Source organism: Strongylocentrotus purpuratus, unplaced genomic scaffold, assembly GCF_000002235.5.
Source record: "Strongylocentrotus purpuratus isolate Spur 01 unplaced genomic scaffold, Spur_5.0 spur5_scaffold_19, whole genome shotgun sequence".
NCBI lineage: Eukaryota > Metazoa > Echinodermata > Echinoidea > Camarodonta > Strongylocentrotidae > Strongylocentrotus > Strongylocentrotus purpuratus.
In genome coordinates, this window is record NW_022145604.1 from 20,585,778 (window position 1) to 20,602,322 (window position 16,545).

The following is a 16,545-nucleotide window of genomic DNA, read 5'->3' on the forward strand; positions in this document are numbered from 1 at the left end:
ACAAAATGACACCTTTGTTTCATATCCGGCTTTCTATTTTACATTTTAAATCTTAGTCACGTCTTAGACCGACTCCAAAGTGCATGGCTCTAACCACCGACTCACAGGGGCGGATCTAGCTTTTTGCCAAGGGGGGGGGGGGGGGGTTAAACCGCCGAAACCCCCCTCCCCCTAGATCCGCCCCTGACTCATATCCATTTGTAGAGGTAATGTAATATCATGTTCGGTCTCATGTCGGTGTGGTATCGGTCTCGGCGGCGTTACTGGGGGTTATCAAACAACACGAATCCGAGTTCATGTGAACTTCTAAAATGATGAGAATACTGGAAGCAGTGTCCCGTGTGCCTACTTCCAAATTGTGCTCTGCCAGATCTTTGCCTGGGTACCTGTTTCAGTCAAATCAATATTTGTTTAAATTTGACACTTTAGCCGTGAGCCATTGTAAAGCGAGAACAGTTGATACGATTGTTGCACACATGCATCATCCATGTTGTTCAGGGTATAATGACATCCAGGACGCGCTTGTATGAAATCAAATATGTTCACCTGGGAAAATAGCAGTCCCAGAAATATTGGGAATCAATACTTCATAGAAAGTTGGCATAAGTAGAATCAGGCGCGTACGCAGGATTTTTTTCTTCAAGGGTGGGGGGGGGGGGGGGGGGGGTAAGGTCAGCTTTTTGGGTCATCCATTACCACAATTTGTTTTCTTTTCTCCAAAGCACACACATAAAAAAAAGTTTAAGGGGGGGGGGGTCAACCCCCCCCCCCCCCTGCGTACGCGCCTGAGTAGAATCAGAAATTGCAAAGAACACACTTCGACAGTTTGAGAAAATTGGACAAAGAATTGTGAAAAATAAATTATTAATTCTGAAATGTACCGTCATTACTCCAATGGAGTATCACCCATTGGCAATACAGTCAAATTTTTGATATTATGGTGTCCACGTGGACCTCTCCCGTTTGGTGTTCGAAGCATCCTATTTGTCTATTATAATGGTAAAAATTAGAACAGACATTGTAATGTCTATATATTCCACCATAAAAATAAATGTGAGTAAGATTTAAATGGGACTACACAAATGGTGTCGGGGCTACTAACCTTGATTTCCTTATCTTTTTATGCTCATTACTCAGCTAGTATACACTTTCTACCAAAATTGTTCGGCAAATGACATTTATTTGTAATCTTGAACATTCAGTGTAAGTTTCGTTTGATTCTGTGAGAATTCATTTTCTTCTTTTTTTTAAAACCAGAACTCACCTTTATCTTTAAAACTTAAGACAATGACTCTTTCTAATACTTTGTTTCTTTACTTTTTCGCTTTTATAAAAGCCAAATTCAACCAAAATTTAATTCTCTGTTAAGAAGATCACTAACCACTACAAAGCACATTTTTAAGGGGACATTTTACAATTCTACATTTTCTTTGATGAGCTGTAAAATGAGATTAACATAATCAATATAAAAAAGTTAGATCAATGTGAACATGATAGTGATCAAAACATAAAACAGTATTGCATCAATAATATTAAACATGAAATATTTTGAATGATTATATATAACTGTAAACATTTATAATTCATAGAATGTTCATGGTAAATTAATGTTCCGATTGTTTATTATACTGCTTCTCTTTGTGTTACATTCGATGTAATAAGACTATGCCTCTGTTCATCATGTATCTCGTCATGTTTACCAATGTTCTCTAAAATGAGGGCGTCTGTTTGGGATCGCTTTCTGCTCGACAAAGCAGGAAACGCTTTCCTTACGCGCTCCCTGAAGCGTCCTCCAACGAATGCGTAAACGAAGGGATTCACGCAGGAATTTGCGTACGCCATGCAGTACGCAGTCGTCTGCAATGCGAGCGTGAGTTCGTTTTTGGGGAAGTTCTTATCTAGTCGCTGCCAAAGATTGATGATGTGCAGCGGTAACCAGCATACGGCGAACGCGATGATGACGGCGAGGACCATGCGCGTGATGCGTCGTTTTTGGTTCAAGAAGCGCGTCTGCGAGCTGGAGCGCGTTTCCTCACAGGGTTGTATCTGTTTCCAAAGGCGAAGCAGCACAATGGTGTAGCACACACTGATTATGCTTAACGGAATGGCGTACACGAGGAGGAAAGTGTAGATCGCGTAGCCAGGGAACATCATCTTGTTTGGCCAGACCTCTTCGCAACGCGTCACTTGGCCATCCGTGTTTTGGACAGCGTCGAAATACACCGCAACCGGGATGGCTAGTAATGCTGAGCCTAAGGATGATAACATAAAAAGAAAATAATAAAGTTTAGTTCAGGCTGTGTTAGGCTGAGTATGAAACAAAATAGTTTTAGCATGAAAAGGAAAGGCACAGAAGCATTAAAGTGAACGCCATCGTTATTTGTCTCGAGGAAACCCGTAAGTATAACGTGAACATGAAATAATAATCTAGAAAACATGACTATAGAGGGTAGACTGACATCTATTACTTAAGGGTCTTTCGTCTCTTAGCTGATAGGGAGGGGGCGGGGGTAATTTAGTAATGGGATAGGGAGGGGCGGGGGCGTCAACCGCACTGTTTCGCCATTGTCTCGCGATAAAGTAATTGGGAATGGATGTATGGACATGGCATTTATCCGAACTTTCTGATCTTTAAGATTCCTTTAAGAGTATGTGGGTAGAAGTAGAATAATTTCTCTTTAAAAGAACTTCCTTTACATGCCCTTTATTGTCGCCTTTACACAGTGGTAAAACCTATGTCCGGGCATTTAGAAGGGGGAGGGGTACTGGTATCATGGGGAGGGGGCACCTGTATTATAAGGTGCATAACATGCGAGAGGATATGGATTTCGAATATAGGGAGGGCTTTGGAAGGTGTCGTATCCTCTTCTCTTTACATTGATTTACACTCATTCTTATATCTTCTTCTTCAATGGCGGGGGGGGGGGCGCACGCCCCTCACCCCCATATCCAACACCATCTCATAGCATTATCGCGTAAAACAATCCAAGAGGGAACAACCGACCCTTGACAATAAAACGAGAACGTTATAGTCAAGTCATCGAGTCTTTGAGGAGATTAAGAGCCCGACGGTTGAAGTAGCAGCATCTGAGGCTATTGATTTCCCGTCAAGTCCCTTCCGTCTACCCAGTCGTTACACGAACCCGGTCAGTCCGGGATCAATTTCACCTGACTTAGACGACAATCGATTTGCTCTCCAGTTGTAAAGCGAAAATGAGATTTTGAGTGAAATAGGGTTAGCGCAGAGTAGTTTGCATGCACAAACCCTCGTCAGTCATAAAGCCGAAAGGCTCGATCAGGGGTTGTTTCACAAAGATCCTAAGTCGAACTTAACTCTAAGTAAAACTTAAACACTATGGAGAGCCATTCGTAGCCTTAAAATAAGATATAGTCAAAAGCGAAAATTCAATATTTTAGACTTTTTATAAATGAACATGAAATCTCCTTGATAATAAAAAAAATATGGTTGATTTGAATCAACATTTTATGCCTTCTAAAACTAACTTTACAAAATATTTTCATAGATGCCAATGGCTTTCCATAATTGTTAAGTCCAACTTAGAGATTAGTTCAACTTAGAATCTTTGTGAAACACACCCCAGATATGACGCAGTCAACCGCCGCGATAAAAAAAAGTACATTATTTAACGGCAGCTTCGCGCAAAAAAGGTCCTATGCGTATTCAGTGAGCCGTTTGATAAGATGTGAAGTATATTACGCTTTACGTCATCATGAAACAAACCGCCATGCATGGTTTACCGTTGCATAATTAGATCTGAACCAGACTTTACAAAGGGTCTGAGCTACAATAATAATGATATTTTAAAGTCCATTCCAAAATTTATTAAGTTAAACCGAAAATGGAAATTCTTTTTGCCACAATTGATCGTGAGCCCGGCAGCTACTGAGCAGCGCCAGATCGACGTTGCTCTATCCCTTATTGTTGAACGCCAAACAAGGTAGCAGCATCTCCCGTCTTTTTACGTCTTTTGGTATGACGCGGCCGGGGTTCGAACCCACGACCTCCCGGTTGTGAGGCGGACCATGTGCATTCCATAAGCCATGTATTATAGCACATTCAGGAACTGACAAGTTTAGGCTCAAGACTGTATTGAATTGTATTTTAAGTGTGGATTCAGAGTCTGTGCATGCAGACTAAGAAGAGAGAGCCGGCGCTAGAGGCTATACGGTTGTTGTTAAGAGCCCTCCAGTGAAACGCATCAACTTTTTGTCCAGGCCAGCTGCGAGAGAGTAATAAGCGATTATTTTTGGTGGCATCATTTGATAGCTCGGAAAATTTATCCCCCAAAGAGCAGGATTTTAGGATGGTATTACATACACGTGATACGTGTAGCTCTTGAAAAAATCAATACAAATTGCTGTTTGATACAGAAATGTACTCCTACATTGTCTACGACCAGTATCCTCTATTACATGAACTTACATGCTTTTGATAAGTTGAAACAAGGAAATAAAAGAAGAGAAAGACGAGATAATTGAACTGTAGCAGAAATTGAGTTCAATTCCAAAATATGCTATATCACTAAAACTAAGTTCTGTGGTAAAAGAGGATATTGTGTTCTTTTATCACTTTGGCGTGAAGCTTAGTTCTGAATAAAGTGTGACTAATTTAAAAACAATGTCCGTTTAGTGAACCCTTAAAAAGCTGTGTGAAAGCCCAGGGACCCGTTTCACAAAACTTGTCATCAGTGACAAATGACAGTATAAGCTGCCGAAATCCTTGCTTTTGATTGGTTATCAACAGATTTGTCACTGATTTTTGTCATTTGTCATTGAAAAAGGCTTTGTGAAACGGGTCCCATGAGATCGTCAATGTCGATTGCGTGTACCGTCGGTCTAGTAAACCTTCAAAAATGAGACCTACAATATTATGCCGCCACAATGACTGTACGTCGCACTCGTAAGCCCTCGGTCTCGCGGACTGAAGCCTTAGGATGGTGGCTGTTTAAGGCGATGGCTGTGAGGACTTGTAAACTTATTCGGACACGCATATATACTTACACGTCCATATACCAACGCTGACCACTAGGGCTATCTGCGGTGTCCTATTACGTAATGATTTCAAGGGATACACGATTGCTTGGTATCGATCTACACTCATGGCTGTTAAGGTGATACATGTTGATTGGGCGCTGACCTGTGAATTTGAAGAAAGAACAGAGAAAATTAAGTGGTGCATATCATATAATATCATTAGGTTTTGCCTTAAAAATGTTAAGAAAAGTATACTAAGCTGGAAGAATTGTTGAATATACTTGAAATTTGTGCCTGTTATGTTTCACTCAATCATTGAGTAATTAGTGTAAATATGCATTGAAATTATGGGAATAAAAACCTCGCTTGATGATAAGAGAGAGAGAGAGAGAAAAAAATCATTAGATTTTGCTGTCATCTGTAGTGGCCAATCTCGATTTTTTTACTTACATGTAGGAGGGGGCGGGGGGGGGGGGGGAGGTGGAGGGGTTTGGCGCTGAGGGGGTTGTTTGTGTATCAAAGGTATTCGAAAATTGAAAGCAGAAAGGAAAAGGACAAAATCAAAGACTTCAGCGACAAAAAATGCTTAATAAATCAATTCGAGGCCACTTTCAATTCCATATTGTAAACCTATAGAATTCATATTTGGATTGCGTAATATTCCTTTGCCATGTTCGCTCGTTTGAGAAAAGTGATGAGTACATAGCTATTGAAATTAACGTTGGTTGATCTTTTTAAAGTTGAGTTCTGGGAAGAGGTGAACCAAAATTGTGAGTGTTATCATTGTATTATGCGAGTGAGGAAAAACATCAGATAAAACACGTTCCCTGAAAAGAATGGCTCTTCAAATTCCTTAATATTTTAAATATGGCATTTAACATCATAAAAATCGGGACGGATTTTCTGCCGCATGTTCGTGTAGTCCCATATACATCTTTCTGTGTACAGGGGTTGTAGCTTTCCCAAGACTGGGCCGAATTTCTTATCACTTTGATGATTTCAGAACATTGCAGTGCACCAATACTTATATGCTAGATGATCAACCTTTTCTAATCGATTTCACACCGTTTCTTTCACAATGCAAGTGCAAGTCTTTGCAATCGTGTACAAGACAAAGCAAACCAAAAGATATCGTCCTCCTCGTTGGAAGGCCTGGGGAATCAGCCTTTAATAATATTAGTCTGGAATAATATCTCTAGCGAAGAAAACAAAAGGGACGAATGTGATAAAAACGGGAGCGGGTGGGGAGGGGGGGGGGGGGGGGTGGGGAGTAGGGCCTCCTGGAACTGAGGCTTGTTTTTTTTCCGACTTCATTCGATATTTTCACACCATTGTTAACAATACTCCTGTCTGTTTGGTTGATTTAAACAGTAAAATATCGAATTTTCGTCAATTGGATTATAGTAGCAGTTTATCATGTCATAAATTACGTACAATCACACACGCACACACAAACCCATCCACACACACTCTCTCATTCCAGGCCCCGGATAGAAAGACAGACAGAGAGAGAGAGAGGGAGAGAGTAATAAGCGATGTATTGATTATTGTTTTTTGTTGTTGTAAAGATCAAACAACAGAATACTTTAGAAAAATGATATATTCATATCTTCTCTAGATACTCTACTGTACTCTAGAAACAGCACAAACAGAGATAGAGATAGAGATATGTAGTGATAAAGGAGATTTTATTTAAAAAAAGGGTTATAAATCGTTTTTTTTTTTTTTTTGGGGGGGGGGGGGGATACGTCACACATAAGAAAAACAAGTCGTTTACGTCTCCTACATTGATATGAACTTTAGAACACCCATGGCATTCAATGGGAGGCGAATTAAGGAAGAAAATGAAAGGGAGTTGGGTAGAAAGTAACTGAGTGAGAATGGATTGTGTAAGGGAGTCGGAGAGGATGGCGAGAGAGAGAGAGGAGAGAGAGAGAGAGAGAGGGGGGGAGAGAGAGAGAGAGAGAGGGAGCGCGAGAGAGAGAGAGAGAGAGGTTGGTTGGAGAGAGAGAGGGAAAGAGAGGGAGAGAGAAATCTCTGGACCATTTTAATGATAATCACTTGAATATCACAGAGGGATGCTACGGAGACCGCATACCCGCTTCCTAAGCTTGTAAACTGTATAATATGAATGCAACCGGGACGATAATTCGATCCAGGAGGATAACTTTATTGAAATTACATCTCCCTCCCTGTTTGTTAGCGATAAAAAGCATTAAGAGATTGATTTTTTTTTCTTTTTAATAAGGATTTTTTGGAAATCCATGCGAATGCCACTTTCCACGAGGGTAATAAACTACATAAATAAAACTAAAAATAATTGTTTGATGTATATTTGTATTCAAAATAACAACCAAAAGGATATAAAAACATAACGAGAGGTATCTATTTATTAACAAATTAATTATATATAGTCGTTCAACTCATATTCATTCAACTAATTAATTTAAAGTGGATCCAGGAGAGTCTCGGGAGGGGGGGGGGGGGTCCGAACAATCTGTTGAAAAAAGGGGTCTCAAAAAGTCCATAGTGTATACATTTGTGAATTGGTGAGGGCAGGACGAGAACACAAAGTCCGGTGTACATTTATGCTTCTGCCGATGCTAATCTTATACCAATTCAGTCCTCTTACTTATAAGTTATAATGCAATACCAAAACCAATTACTATGTAATAAGAGTAATGATTATTATAGAATAGGGAAAACAAATTAAAAGGGAAACCACAATCTCTAGAGCTTAGTAATATATGACAGGGCTTTTAACTAAACCAGAATTCCCTTTCTGTTCTCAGTTTCCCAGCTCCTCTTCCAAACAAGCCATTCTTGAATTCTCACGTCTTACGCCCCCAACAAATCTCTCTGATTACGTCCCTCGTTCTAGTTCTCTCATTTTTTCAAACGTTATCTGTAGAGTAAATTTTAACCCCCTCCCTCCCTCTCTCGAAATTCAGTTAGTATGAACACAGATCGAGTTTTAAAAGCCGTACGTTAACATTGCCATTTTATCTATATTAATAATTTGTCTCCCTTTCTCTACATATTTTTTAATTACTCAGTCTTTCGCAGTGAGTGCAAGGGATTGAGAGGTAGATAGGTAGGTAGAGAGAGGGGATGAGAGAAAGAATGAGAATTACAGAGAAAGGAGGAAGGAATGAGAGAAAGAGAGAGAGAGAGAGAGAGAGAGAGAGAGAAAGAGGGGGAGAGAGAGAAATGGAAATGTCTCTTTTTATCTCTCTATATATCTTTCTTTCTCTCTTTCTCTTGAACAGACGTCAAGCACTCTTTTGCACTTTTCCCCCTTACTCCATCCTCAATTTCTCTCTCTCTCTCTCTCTCTCTCTCTCTCTCTCTCTCTTTCTCCCTCTCTCTCTCCCTCTTTCTTCTGTTTTCTTGTCTCTCCCTCTCCTTCCTTGCTCACATCCTCCTCAAAACTGATGGGGAGTCTCTCTTTGTACGCTACAAATCCTGTTTGACAAGCGAGATGATTCTATTTGAACATTTGATCAGACCGTCTCAAACCGTTCGATGCCTCGCCTCTCGGACACGAGATGGAAACGACCTCCAGTACCATCCCCTATTCGATATCGAACAACTCTGTCGGATCGCAGGTGAGGAGATTAATGACTTCGTCCTCGATCGAAAATCGAAAAACAACATAATATCGCAAGGCGGTACAAGGGCGCACGTAAAGAAGCATCCCTATACCTCGATTTCAAAGAAGTATGATTAAAAAACCACAGACGGTCTAGAGACAAATAAATGCGGAGGAATTGACCTCCAATTAGCGAATAATCAGAGGTTATATCATCACGTTAAAAATTCATTACACACCCACATGTACATCGAGAAGTAGGTCCAAGCCATCCAATCACCCTTATTTGTCTTTCATTTTACGTCTTCTATATCATTAGAAATAACACCTGTCAAAACCAAAACACAAAAAGCTTAAATAAGCTAATAATCATTCAGGCCTTCAGAAATAGGCCTGTTTATTATCATTTCCAGGGCAATTGCTATTATTACATGGTGTGTGGATTTGTGAATTACGTTATAATGAAGAAATCTATTGTTTATCCTGAGGCTAAAAACAGTATAAATATTCAGTTACTGGTACTGAATCGTACAGCCAAGAGCCAAGAGCATAAACTTTACATAAATGAACTTGTCTAGCTACCGGTAGCCCTCAATTACAACTGTACAAGATGGTGAAATTTAAGAAAACGGATGTTTGAAACAACTTGCCAAATTTTCCGCTGTTATATTACAAAAGAATATGGCACAATCATTATTTTTTTAAATTCTGACTACCCCTTTCGCATTTCCCTTTGTTCTTTAAATTCGTCAAAGACAAATTTGTATGTTATTGTATGAACACTCAAACCTGTATTAGTGGTCATCTGTCTGGAAAGGCCACCTATCTACAATGACCACTCTGTCTGATTCCCTTGGGTGACCTTTGTGGACAGGTTCCACTGTATATAATTTGTCATGATATGGTATATGATTTTTTATTATGTGGAGTAAGGCTGAAATTAAAAATTGAGCTTTGTAGCTCTAACCCCATTCTTTGATTACAAAGAATGGGGCTAATGCGTACAGATTATCTGAAATGTAATATTATGGAGTTCGTCGGTAACAAATCGTATTGGAAAATCGCGAAAAGTTAGAAACAGGATAATTCATAGCAACAGTATTCCCGAATATCCTCATATTCTTGCAACAAGGTGCCCGGATATTTAAACTTTATATCATATCTAGACTAGTAAATTTATCATTATATACATGTTCTTGTTTGCTCTCCCACTTCGCTCACTCGCAACTAAAAATAAGACACAATATGGTAGTCGGGCAGGGGGAGTCATTGCAAGCCCCTTGGAAAAATATGCCCGTATGTCTAAGGCAGCCTTCTTTACATTCCATAAACGAACAAATATGAATATTATATAAACGTAATTAAACAAAAAAGTAACATCTTTTCTGAACTGGGGGCAATTGGGGGGGGGGGGGGGGGCAGGGGCGAGGAGTGTGCGGGCCTTTGCTGTGGAGAAGTGGATCTACGAAAGGAAGCATTTGCTGTTGTCTTGTAATTCGACTAAATTACATATCAGACGGAAGGTTCTCAAAATCAGGACGGAAGCAATTTGACGAGTTTTATTTCGACACACCTCCTATCGAAATGAATCAAATAAAAGCGTTTTGGAGAAATCAGCATGACCAGTCATGGAGGAGTCGTGGGTGGACATTATGTCAAATGAAGAAGTATTAACATGATTAAGGAGTGAGCTAAGCCGGTGAGAAATGCGATAGAGCCGATTAGGCTTAGACTTGAAGAATTAATGTGGCAATGTGGATTTTATGGAGGAGAGGGGGGGGGCATGACAGACCCCATCCCCCTTTAAAACGCTAATCCAAACATGACGTATGTGGGTCATATCATAGGGTAATGAAAGGGACCCCTAAATTTCTCATTTTTTAAAGAAAATAGTTTCGATTGTGTTTTATATTTTTTTAATGACCATGAAGATATTGCAATCTACATGAGGCGGATAACAATCGGATAGCAATACATGAGTTGAAGAACCAAGTCCATCACTAAATTTGAGTTATCATTAAAAACTGGATATTTCTATAAGTTTTAATAATATGATGTTGTCATTTTCATGTTTAAATAATGCCTACTAAGAATTATATCAACGATTCCGTTTATATATGAACATTATTTATTTTAAAATTATCTTGAAGTATCAAGTTTCTTAATAAATTGTCTTTGGACTCTTCTCCCTCTCGTGTATTCGATTAATAAAGGGAAATATATGTTCATTTCACTAAAGACTGTGAATCCCTACAAATTTATTAGGGTATTTGAAATTTAAATCTCAGAAGGCACGTCACTAGACATATGGGCAGTTCAGTATTTAGTTTTAGTGGATTTTACAATTAGATGACCCTGTGGGGACTGCATCCACGAAGTTGCTTATATTCTTCTATCCATGAACCTTTCCTCGATTACCTATTAACAGAAACTGACATGTCTTGAGTATAACACGCCCTACAAATTTGTTTTTGCCCCTTTCAACTTTCTAGTCCGAATGTTCTTGCGGGATATGATAACATTTCTTTTGGATTTTAGGAAAACGTAACTTTTTACTCTTCATTCTCTTTTTAACATTTCCCTAACGAACCCTAATGAAAATGCTCTCTGGTCACGCTCGATATATACTTTGTACTCCCATGAATACAAATATATTTTCCCCAGGGTCGCTATTAATAGGCACCCTAGACCCCCGAATACTTGGAAGCGAACATATATATCAACCCATATTTGAGATTTATATTACAATCCCTCAACCTTTTCACTGAGTCAACATCAGGTTTCTGGGTTATGGTATCACGAAGATTATTTATTTTCAGGGGAAATTGAAATGACAGAATTGGGTATTACATTATATCGTCCCTAAACTTTAACAAATATGTATCTTACACATCCACATCAAAAGAAGGCAGAAAAGGATGAATATTAAGATCAAGACACTACTCTTGCCTGCGTGATCTAAAGTTCTCTAAAAGGAAAAGCTTAAAACTACGAAATGTTCTCATTCTTCTTTGAACAAACGGCGTCATTACAATGCAAGTTTCCGTTCTGCCAAATGCAAAACTTTATATATATATATATATATATATATTGTTGTGATTTTGGTGGGGAGGGGAGGGGGCGTGGTGGATTGATTAGTTTGATTGAAAAGGACTAGGCTTAGGGAAAGGAAGGTGGAAAAGAAGGAGAAGAAGAAGCAACAACAACAAAAGGAGAAGAAAGAAGAAGAAGAAAAGAGAAGGAATAAATGAATGGATGAAGAGGAGGAGGAGAAGCAGAATAGAGAAGAAGAAAGAAGAAGAAGAAGAAGAAGAGGAAGAAGAAGAAGAAGAAGAAGAAGAAGAAGAAGAAGAAGAAGAAGAAGAAGAAGAAGAAGAAAAAGAAGAAGAAGAAGAAGAGGAAGAAGAAGAAGAAGGAAAATAATGGCAAGAAATACCTTTTAAATTTCATACCACAGTCGCTTTGAATATACAAAAGAACTTCATAGCATCATTCGGTCTCGAACCCGAGCGGCAATCACGGCTATCCGTTCTTGTGCTCAAAAAGATTAAAAGCATATAAAATATATTACATTCGCTTAAATGGAAAAGAAAATAAATATCAATATACTCGAAATCAAATAAACAAGAATATCCAGTCTACATGGACAAACTATATTGTCTTATCTTGTCCATGAGAACAAGCCCAGATTACTGAATGAAGGCTGAACAGAATCATGGAGGGAATTGAGGTCCTGACCAACTTTCCCATATTACAGATGATTTATGGAACTGGGCGATGGAAAGCGAGCAAATTGCAATGAACATGCCAAATGAAATCAAGAACGACTTCCACCGTGTGGGTGTCGCATCACAAATCGATATACTGCCTTTGGAATTCGAGAAATTGTTTGAACTCAGTCTACATCTGGGGAGCGTTTCACGAAAACTAAGTTCGACTTTAAGTTAGACTTAACTATGGCAGGCCGTTTATGCCACTATTTTCTCTCAACAAAACACTAACTGACATTGGTCTCTCAAGGAACGTACACATGATGGTCACAAATCTACAGAAATTAGATTTGTTGAAAATTCATTATTGAAGGAAAAAATATTATCTAAAGGTCATAACGGTGAGAGCAACCAGAGTCATGGATGGCCTACCATAGTTAAGTCCAACTGAAAGTCAATCTTAGTCTTCGTGAAAAACCCCCTGGCGTAGCATAAGACCAGCTATCGTGTGGGCACTCGCATCACGGGGTAGGGGGGGGGGGGGGCAACAGTCTCGCTAATTTACTAGGCATCTGATTATAGGGGGAGAGTCTTGGAGGGATGCACGATAATATTAATTTTTCGTCCTCTATCCTCTCTCCCTCTCCCTTCCCTCTCTCTCTCTTCATGATTTTCGTAATTCTTCTTTCATTTACCGTCATTCGATTGAGAGGGGGGGGGGGGGCACGTAACCCATGTGCCCCCTGAAAGCTACAAAGTAACCTTAACTTTAACATTCACTGATTTGCCTTTCACGGATTCGATGACAAAGTTTTCGTATGTTTTGAAGGCAAGTGTAGGCCTGATGAATATTGGGTTTTGGGTGAAATACAAGAGTTGTCATGACTGTCATATCTCATTTGTTCATTTAAGCGAGGTAAGTTTCGAACTGTTTTCCATTGAATTATGTATCGACGACAGAATACGGATTCAGTGACAAAAGACGTTAATATACATGTAAAGTTATAACAAATACCAAATATGACTTACTTGTATACTTTGGGTCATCGTATGTTTTCTCCTTGTTGTATTATGAGGTTTGTGGCCGAGTTTTGTCGATCCAAAAGTGGGACTTGAAAACAACATCGTAGATATTTCTATTTTTATCGCACTAATTTCACAAGGGTATGTGTCCAAGCAGGAAAACCGGTGAAATGAAATACATACCTCTCGTTATGTTTATATTTTTGGGGGTGTATTTTGAATACAAATATATATCAAAGAATTGTTTTCAGTTTTATTTTCCTTACTCTAACTGAGCTAAGTTTTACATTACAGCACCTTTTCAATCAGGTCAAAAAAATCCTATGCGATAAATACATTTTTTTCTAAATTGCTAACATAGTTACCGCTGTAACCGCCACCTTGGTAATAGCGTAAACGAATTTATTCTGCAAATTCAATAGATATGTCGGTCGATAAAGTTATAAATCTGTCAGGACAAAATATAGAATTTCCATATTGTTCAAAGCGTTATATCGCTTTGTTACTACCGGCAGCATGGCGCACTATGTTAAGCCACGCTATCCCGTGTATTGGGCTAAGTTGTATGACATAAAATGTCTCTTGAGGTAATGTTGTCGCAAAATTACTTTTTTAAAGATTAATGGGATTGGGAATATTTGTCTGCAAATTTGAAGAAGAAAAGGTAATACATTAAGCCCATTTAAAATTCTCGCCCTGGAAATGTGCAATCAATTTAGTTCATAAGCTAGAGCAATGATTACCCTTAAAAGCGCTCATAGTGACAGACTGTTCTAATAATTCAAAGGTATTATTCAATATGCGGATATTGGCAAATAAACTCGTGCCTTACTTTTCATGAACCCGCGTATGTCTCGCTCTCTCGCTCTCTCTCTCTCTCTCTCTCTCTCTCTCTCTCTCTCTCTCTCGCCATAACTGTTTCGGATCGCCTCGGGTAATAACCTAACTGCATTTACTCGGGTATATGGCGGATAAGGTCGACTATTTCGGTTCTTGACCAAAGTTGTCATGCCACGCGCTTTGTTGTGTTTATACACACCCGGGGCATGATCCTTTCTTTTAGAGAGAGGCCCATGAAAGCAAGAGAAAAAAGAAATACGGGAAGCTAAAATGAAATGAATATCGTCAATATTGCCTGTAGCTATCGAGTTGTTTGTTGATGTTGGGTGCTCGTGACTATATGGACCGGTTTCATTAAGGGTATCGACTTTAACGGAAGTTTTGTTGTTTCCTTTCATTGTTGTGGGCAAATATTGACGTTCCTGACATCATTTTATATTTCTATATTCCCGTAGTTTATTTCATGAGTAAACAAACAATTTTATTTCAAGGGATTAATTCAAGGCGTTTGCGGTCGTTGTGTAACGACTTTACACAACATCGGGTGGTTCACTCCTTACACAGGGCAAGGAGTTATGGGTTGTGTTAAGTTGTGTAAAATAAATTACACAACTTTACACTGCAAATTCGTTGTGTAAAAGGGTGTAATTCTTTTTACACAAATTAACACAACCCCTGTGTAAGGAGTGAACCACACAACGACTTTGCAGTGTATGGAATTACCGAGGCTACTGAGATTATACAATTCCATTTTGAAAGGATCATCTTGTTTCTTGAACTACATCCGGCTTTACTAGAACTAGCATCATAAATAGAATCATAATATCAAACTAGACTGAAATTCTTCACTGATGACGAATTAGGTGATCTACAGCAGATCTAAAATGACAAAGAAACAATCACCAGACGGCACCTGACGTACGATCGGCAATCGCTCACAGAAAGAGGAGCAGTAGTTCACCCTCATATTTGAATGACGATTTTTTTTTTTTAAATATTTGTGTGTTGAATGACGAAATTTACTATACTATATACTAGTAGTACCTCAAACACCACCATCATCATTAAACACCACCATCGAATCACCAAACACCCTCGCAATCAACAAACACCATCGCATTTACTAAATACTGTATAACTCAAACCCCACCATCATCGTCATCAAACACCACCATTACACCAAACATCGTCACCTTCAATTAGGTTCTACCACCACCGTCACAATCGTCGTCGTCACCACACAATATGGAATTTTAGATTTGCACGGCGACATAGTAGACTGCTACACGTTGCGTCCTTTTAAAGACCGTCAACACTACTGGGCCAGATGGGATTAGACCACACAGCGAGGTCACTGACAGGTGGCTATCTCATTAACTCAGCTCTCAACTAACATAAGAAAAAGAGGATCATGGGGGACCAACAGGCACCGATTGGGGAAGTTTACTATATAGAGGGAGCAAGTAGCTACAAGTAGGACAGTGCGGCTTTAAGGTACTGAGACATCCTTTTAAGGCATTGTCAGTGCCTTAAAAGGGCGTCACATGTAGCAGTCCACTATGTCGACGTGCAAATCTAAAAGCCCTTACTACTTTTCACTCCGTAACTATGTTCTCACCTGCATCATGTAAAAAACGAACTTGCACATGAACCTCCCGAAGAGCCAGGTGGGTGTGGCGTACACCGAGGCGGTGAAGGGAGCACAGCAGAGCAAAAAGGCTATATCCGTGAGCGCCAGATTCAAGATATAATAACTCGTCACCGTCCTGTTCTTCGTGTGGCAGTAGATGGTGTAGATGACCACGAAGTTGCCCGCGAGTCCGGCCAGGGTGATCACGCTGAAGATGGTCGGAACAAGCCAGCTGTAGACTCGCTCCGACGGGCTCGGCTCGTACGGCAGCAATGATGAATACAGAGACGAATTCTCGTCATAGTTCCCGTAAAAATCATCTGAAAGATCCATGTTGCCTAAAACAGAAATCCTTCTCTCTTCGACGACGACGAGCTACTTAAGTATCACCTATCGTTTGTTTCGGAGTAATCACTGACGTCTTGTCTTGAAGGAGATTATCGCTGAATGCCGTAGCTCCTAAGCTTCAATAGAACGTGATGTGGGCGTTGAAGATTTCCGTATAATCTGCAAAGAAAAAGATGACAATGCTTGATGGGTTTATAACGCAGTTATGATATATTACAAATGCGAATGCAGGGACAAGTCAGCACATGAGCTTACATGAAAAGCTTCAATGAATATTATTTTGATCTTTTAATAGAGTATCTCTTTGTTTTCTTGCTACTCACTCCCTAAAATTTCCTCTTCTTCCATTTAATTTAATTTGAAAATATAAATCTATGATGTCATAGAGATATTGGGTTCTAATAAAG

The 16,545-nt window shown here is 39.4% G+C and overlaps 1 protein-coding gene across 1 annotated transcript; it reads right to left on the reverse strand.

Annotated features, from left to right (window-relative positions):
* Positions 1-1,276: 1,276 nt before the first annotated feature.
* On the reverse strand, positions 1,277-16,294 carry LOC582521 (G-protein coupled receptor 54-like). The gene is made up of 3 exons (XM_030990558.1): positions 15,779-16,294; positions 5,023-5,158; positions 1,277-2,252 (listed from the first exon to the last, which is right to left on the reverse strand). The coding sequence occupies exons 1-3, from the start codon at positions 16,121-16,123 to the stop codon at positions 1,624-1,626; spliced, it is 1,110 nt and encodes a 369-aa protein (XP_030846418.1). The 5' UTR covers positions 16,124-16,294; the 3' UTR covers positions 1,277-1,623.
* Positions 16,295-16,545: the final 251 nt, after the last annotated feature.

Excerpts from the sequence above, each read along its gene's own strand:
- LOC582521 (XM_030990558.1), bottom strand. The coding sequence starts at position 16,123 with ATGGATCTTTCAGATGATTTTTACGGGAACTATGACGAGAATTCGTCT. Across the intron at positions 5,159-15,778 it reads TCGTTTTTTACATGATGCAG|GTCAGCGCCCAATCAACATG; the intron begins GTGAGAACATAG and ends TCAAATTCACAG. Across the intron at positions 2,253-5,022 it reads CAGCGTTGGTATATGGACGT|GCTCAGCATTACTAGCCATC; the intron begins GTAAGTATATAT and ends TATCATCCTTAG.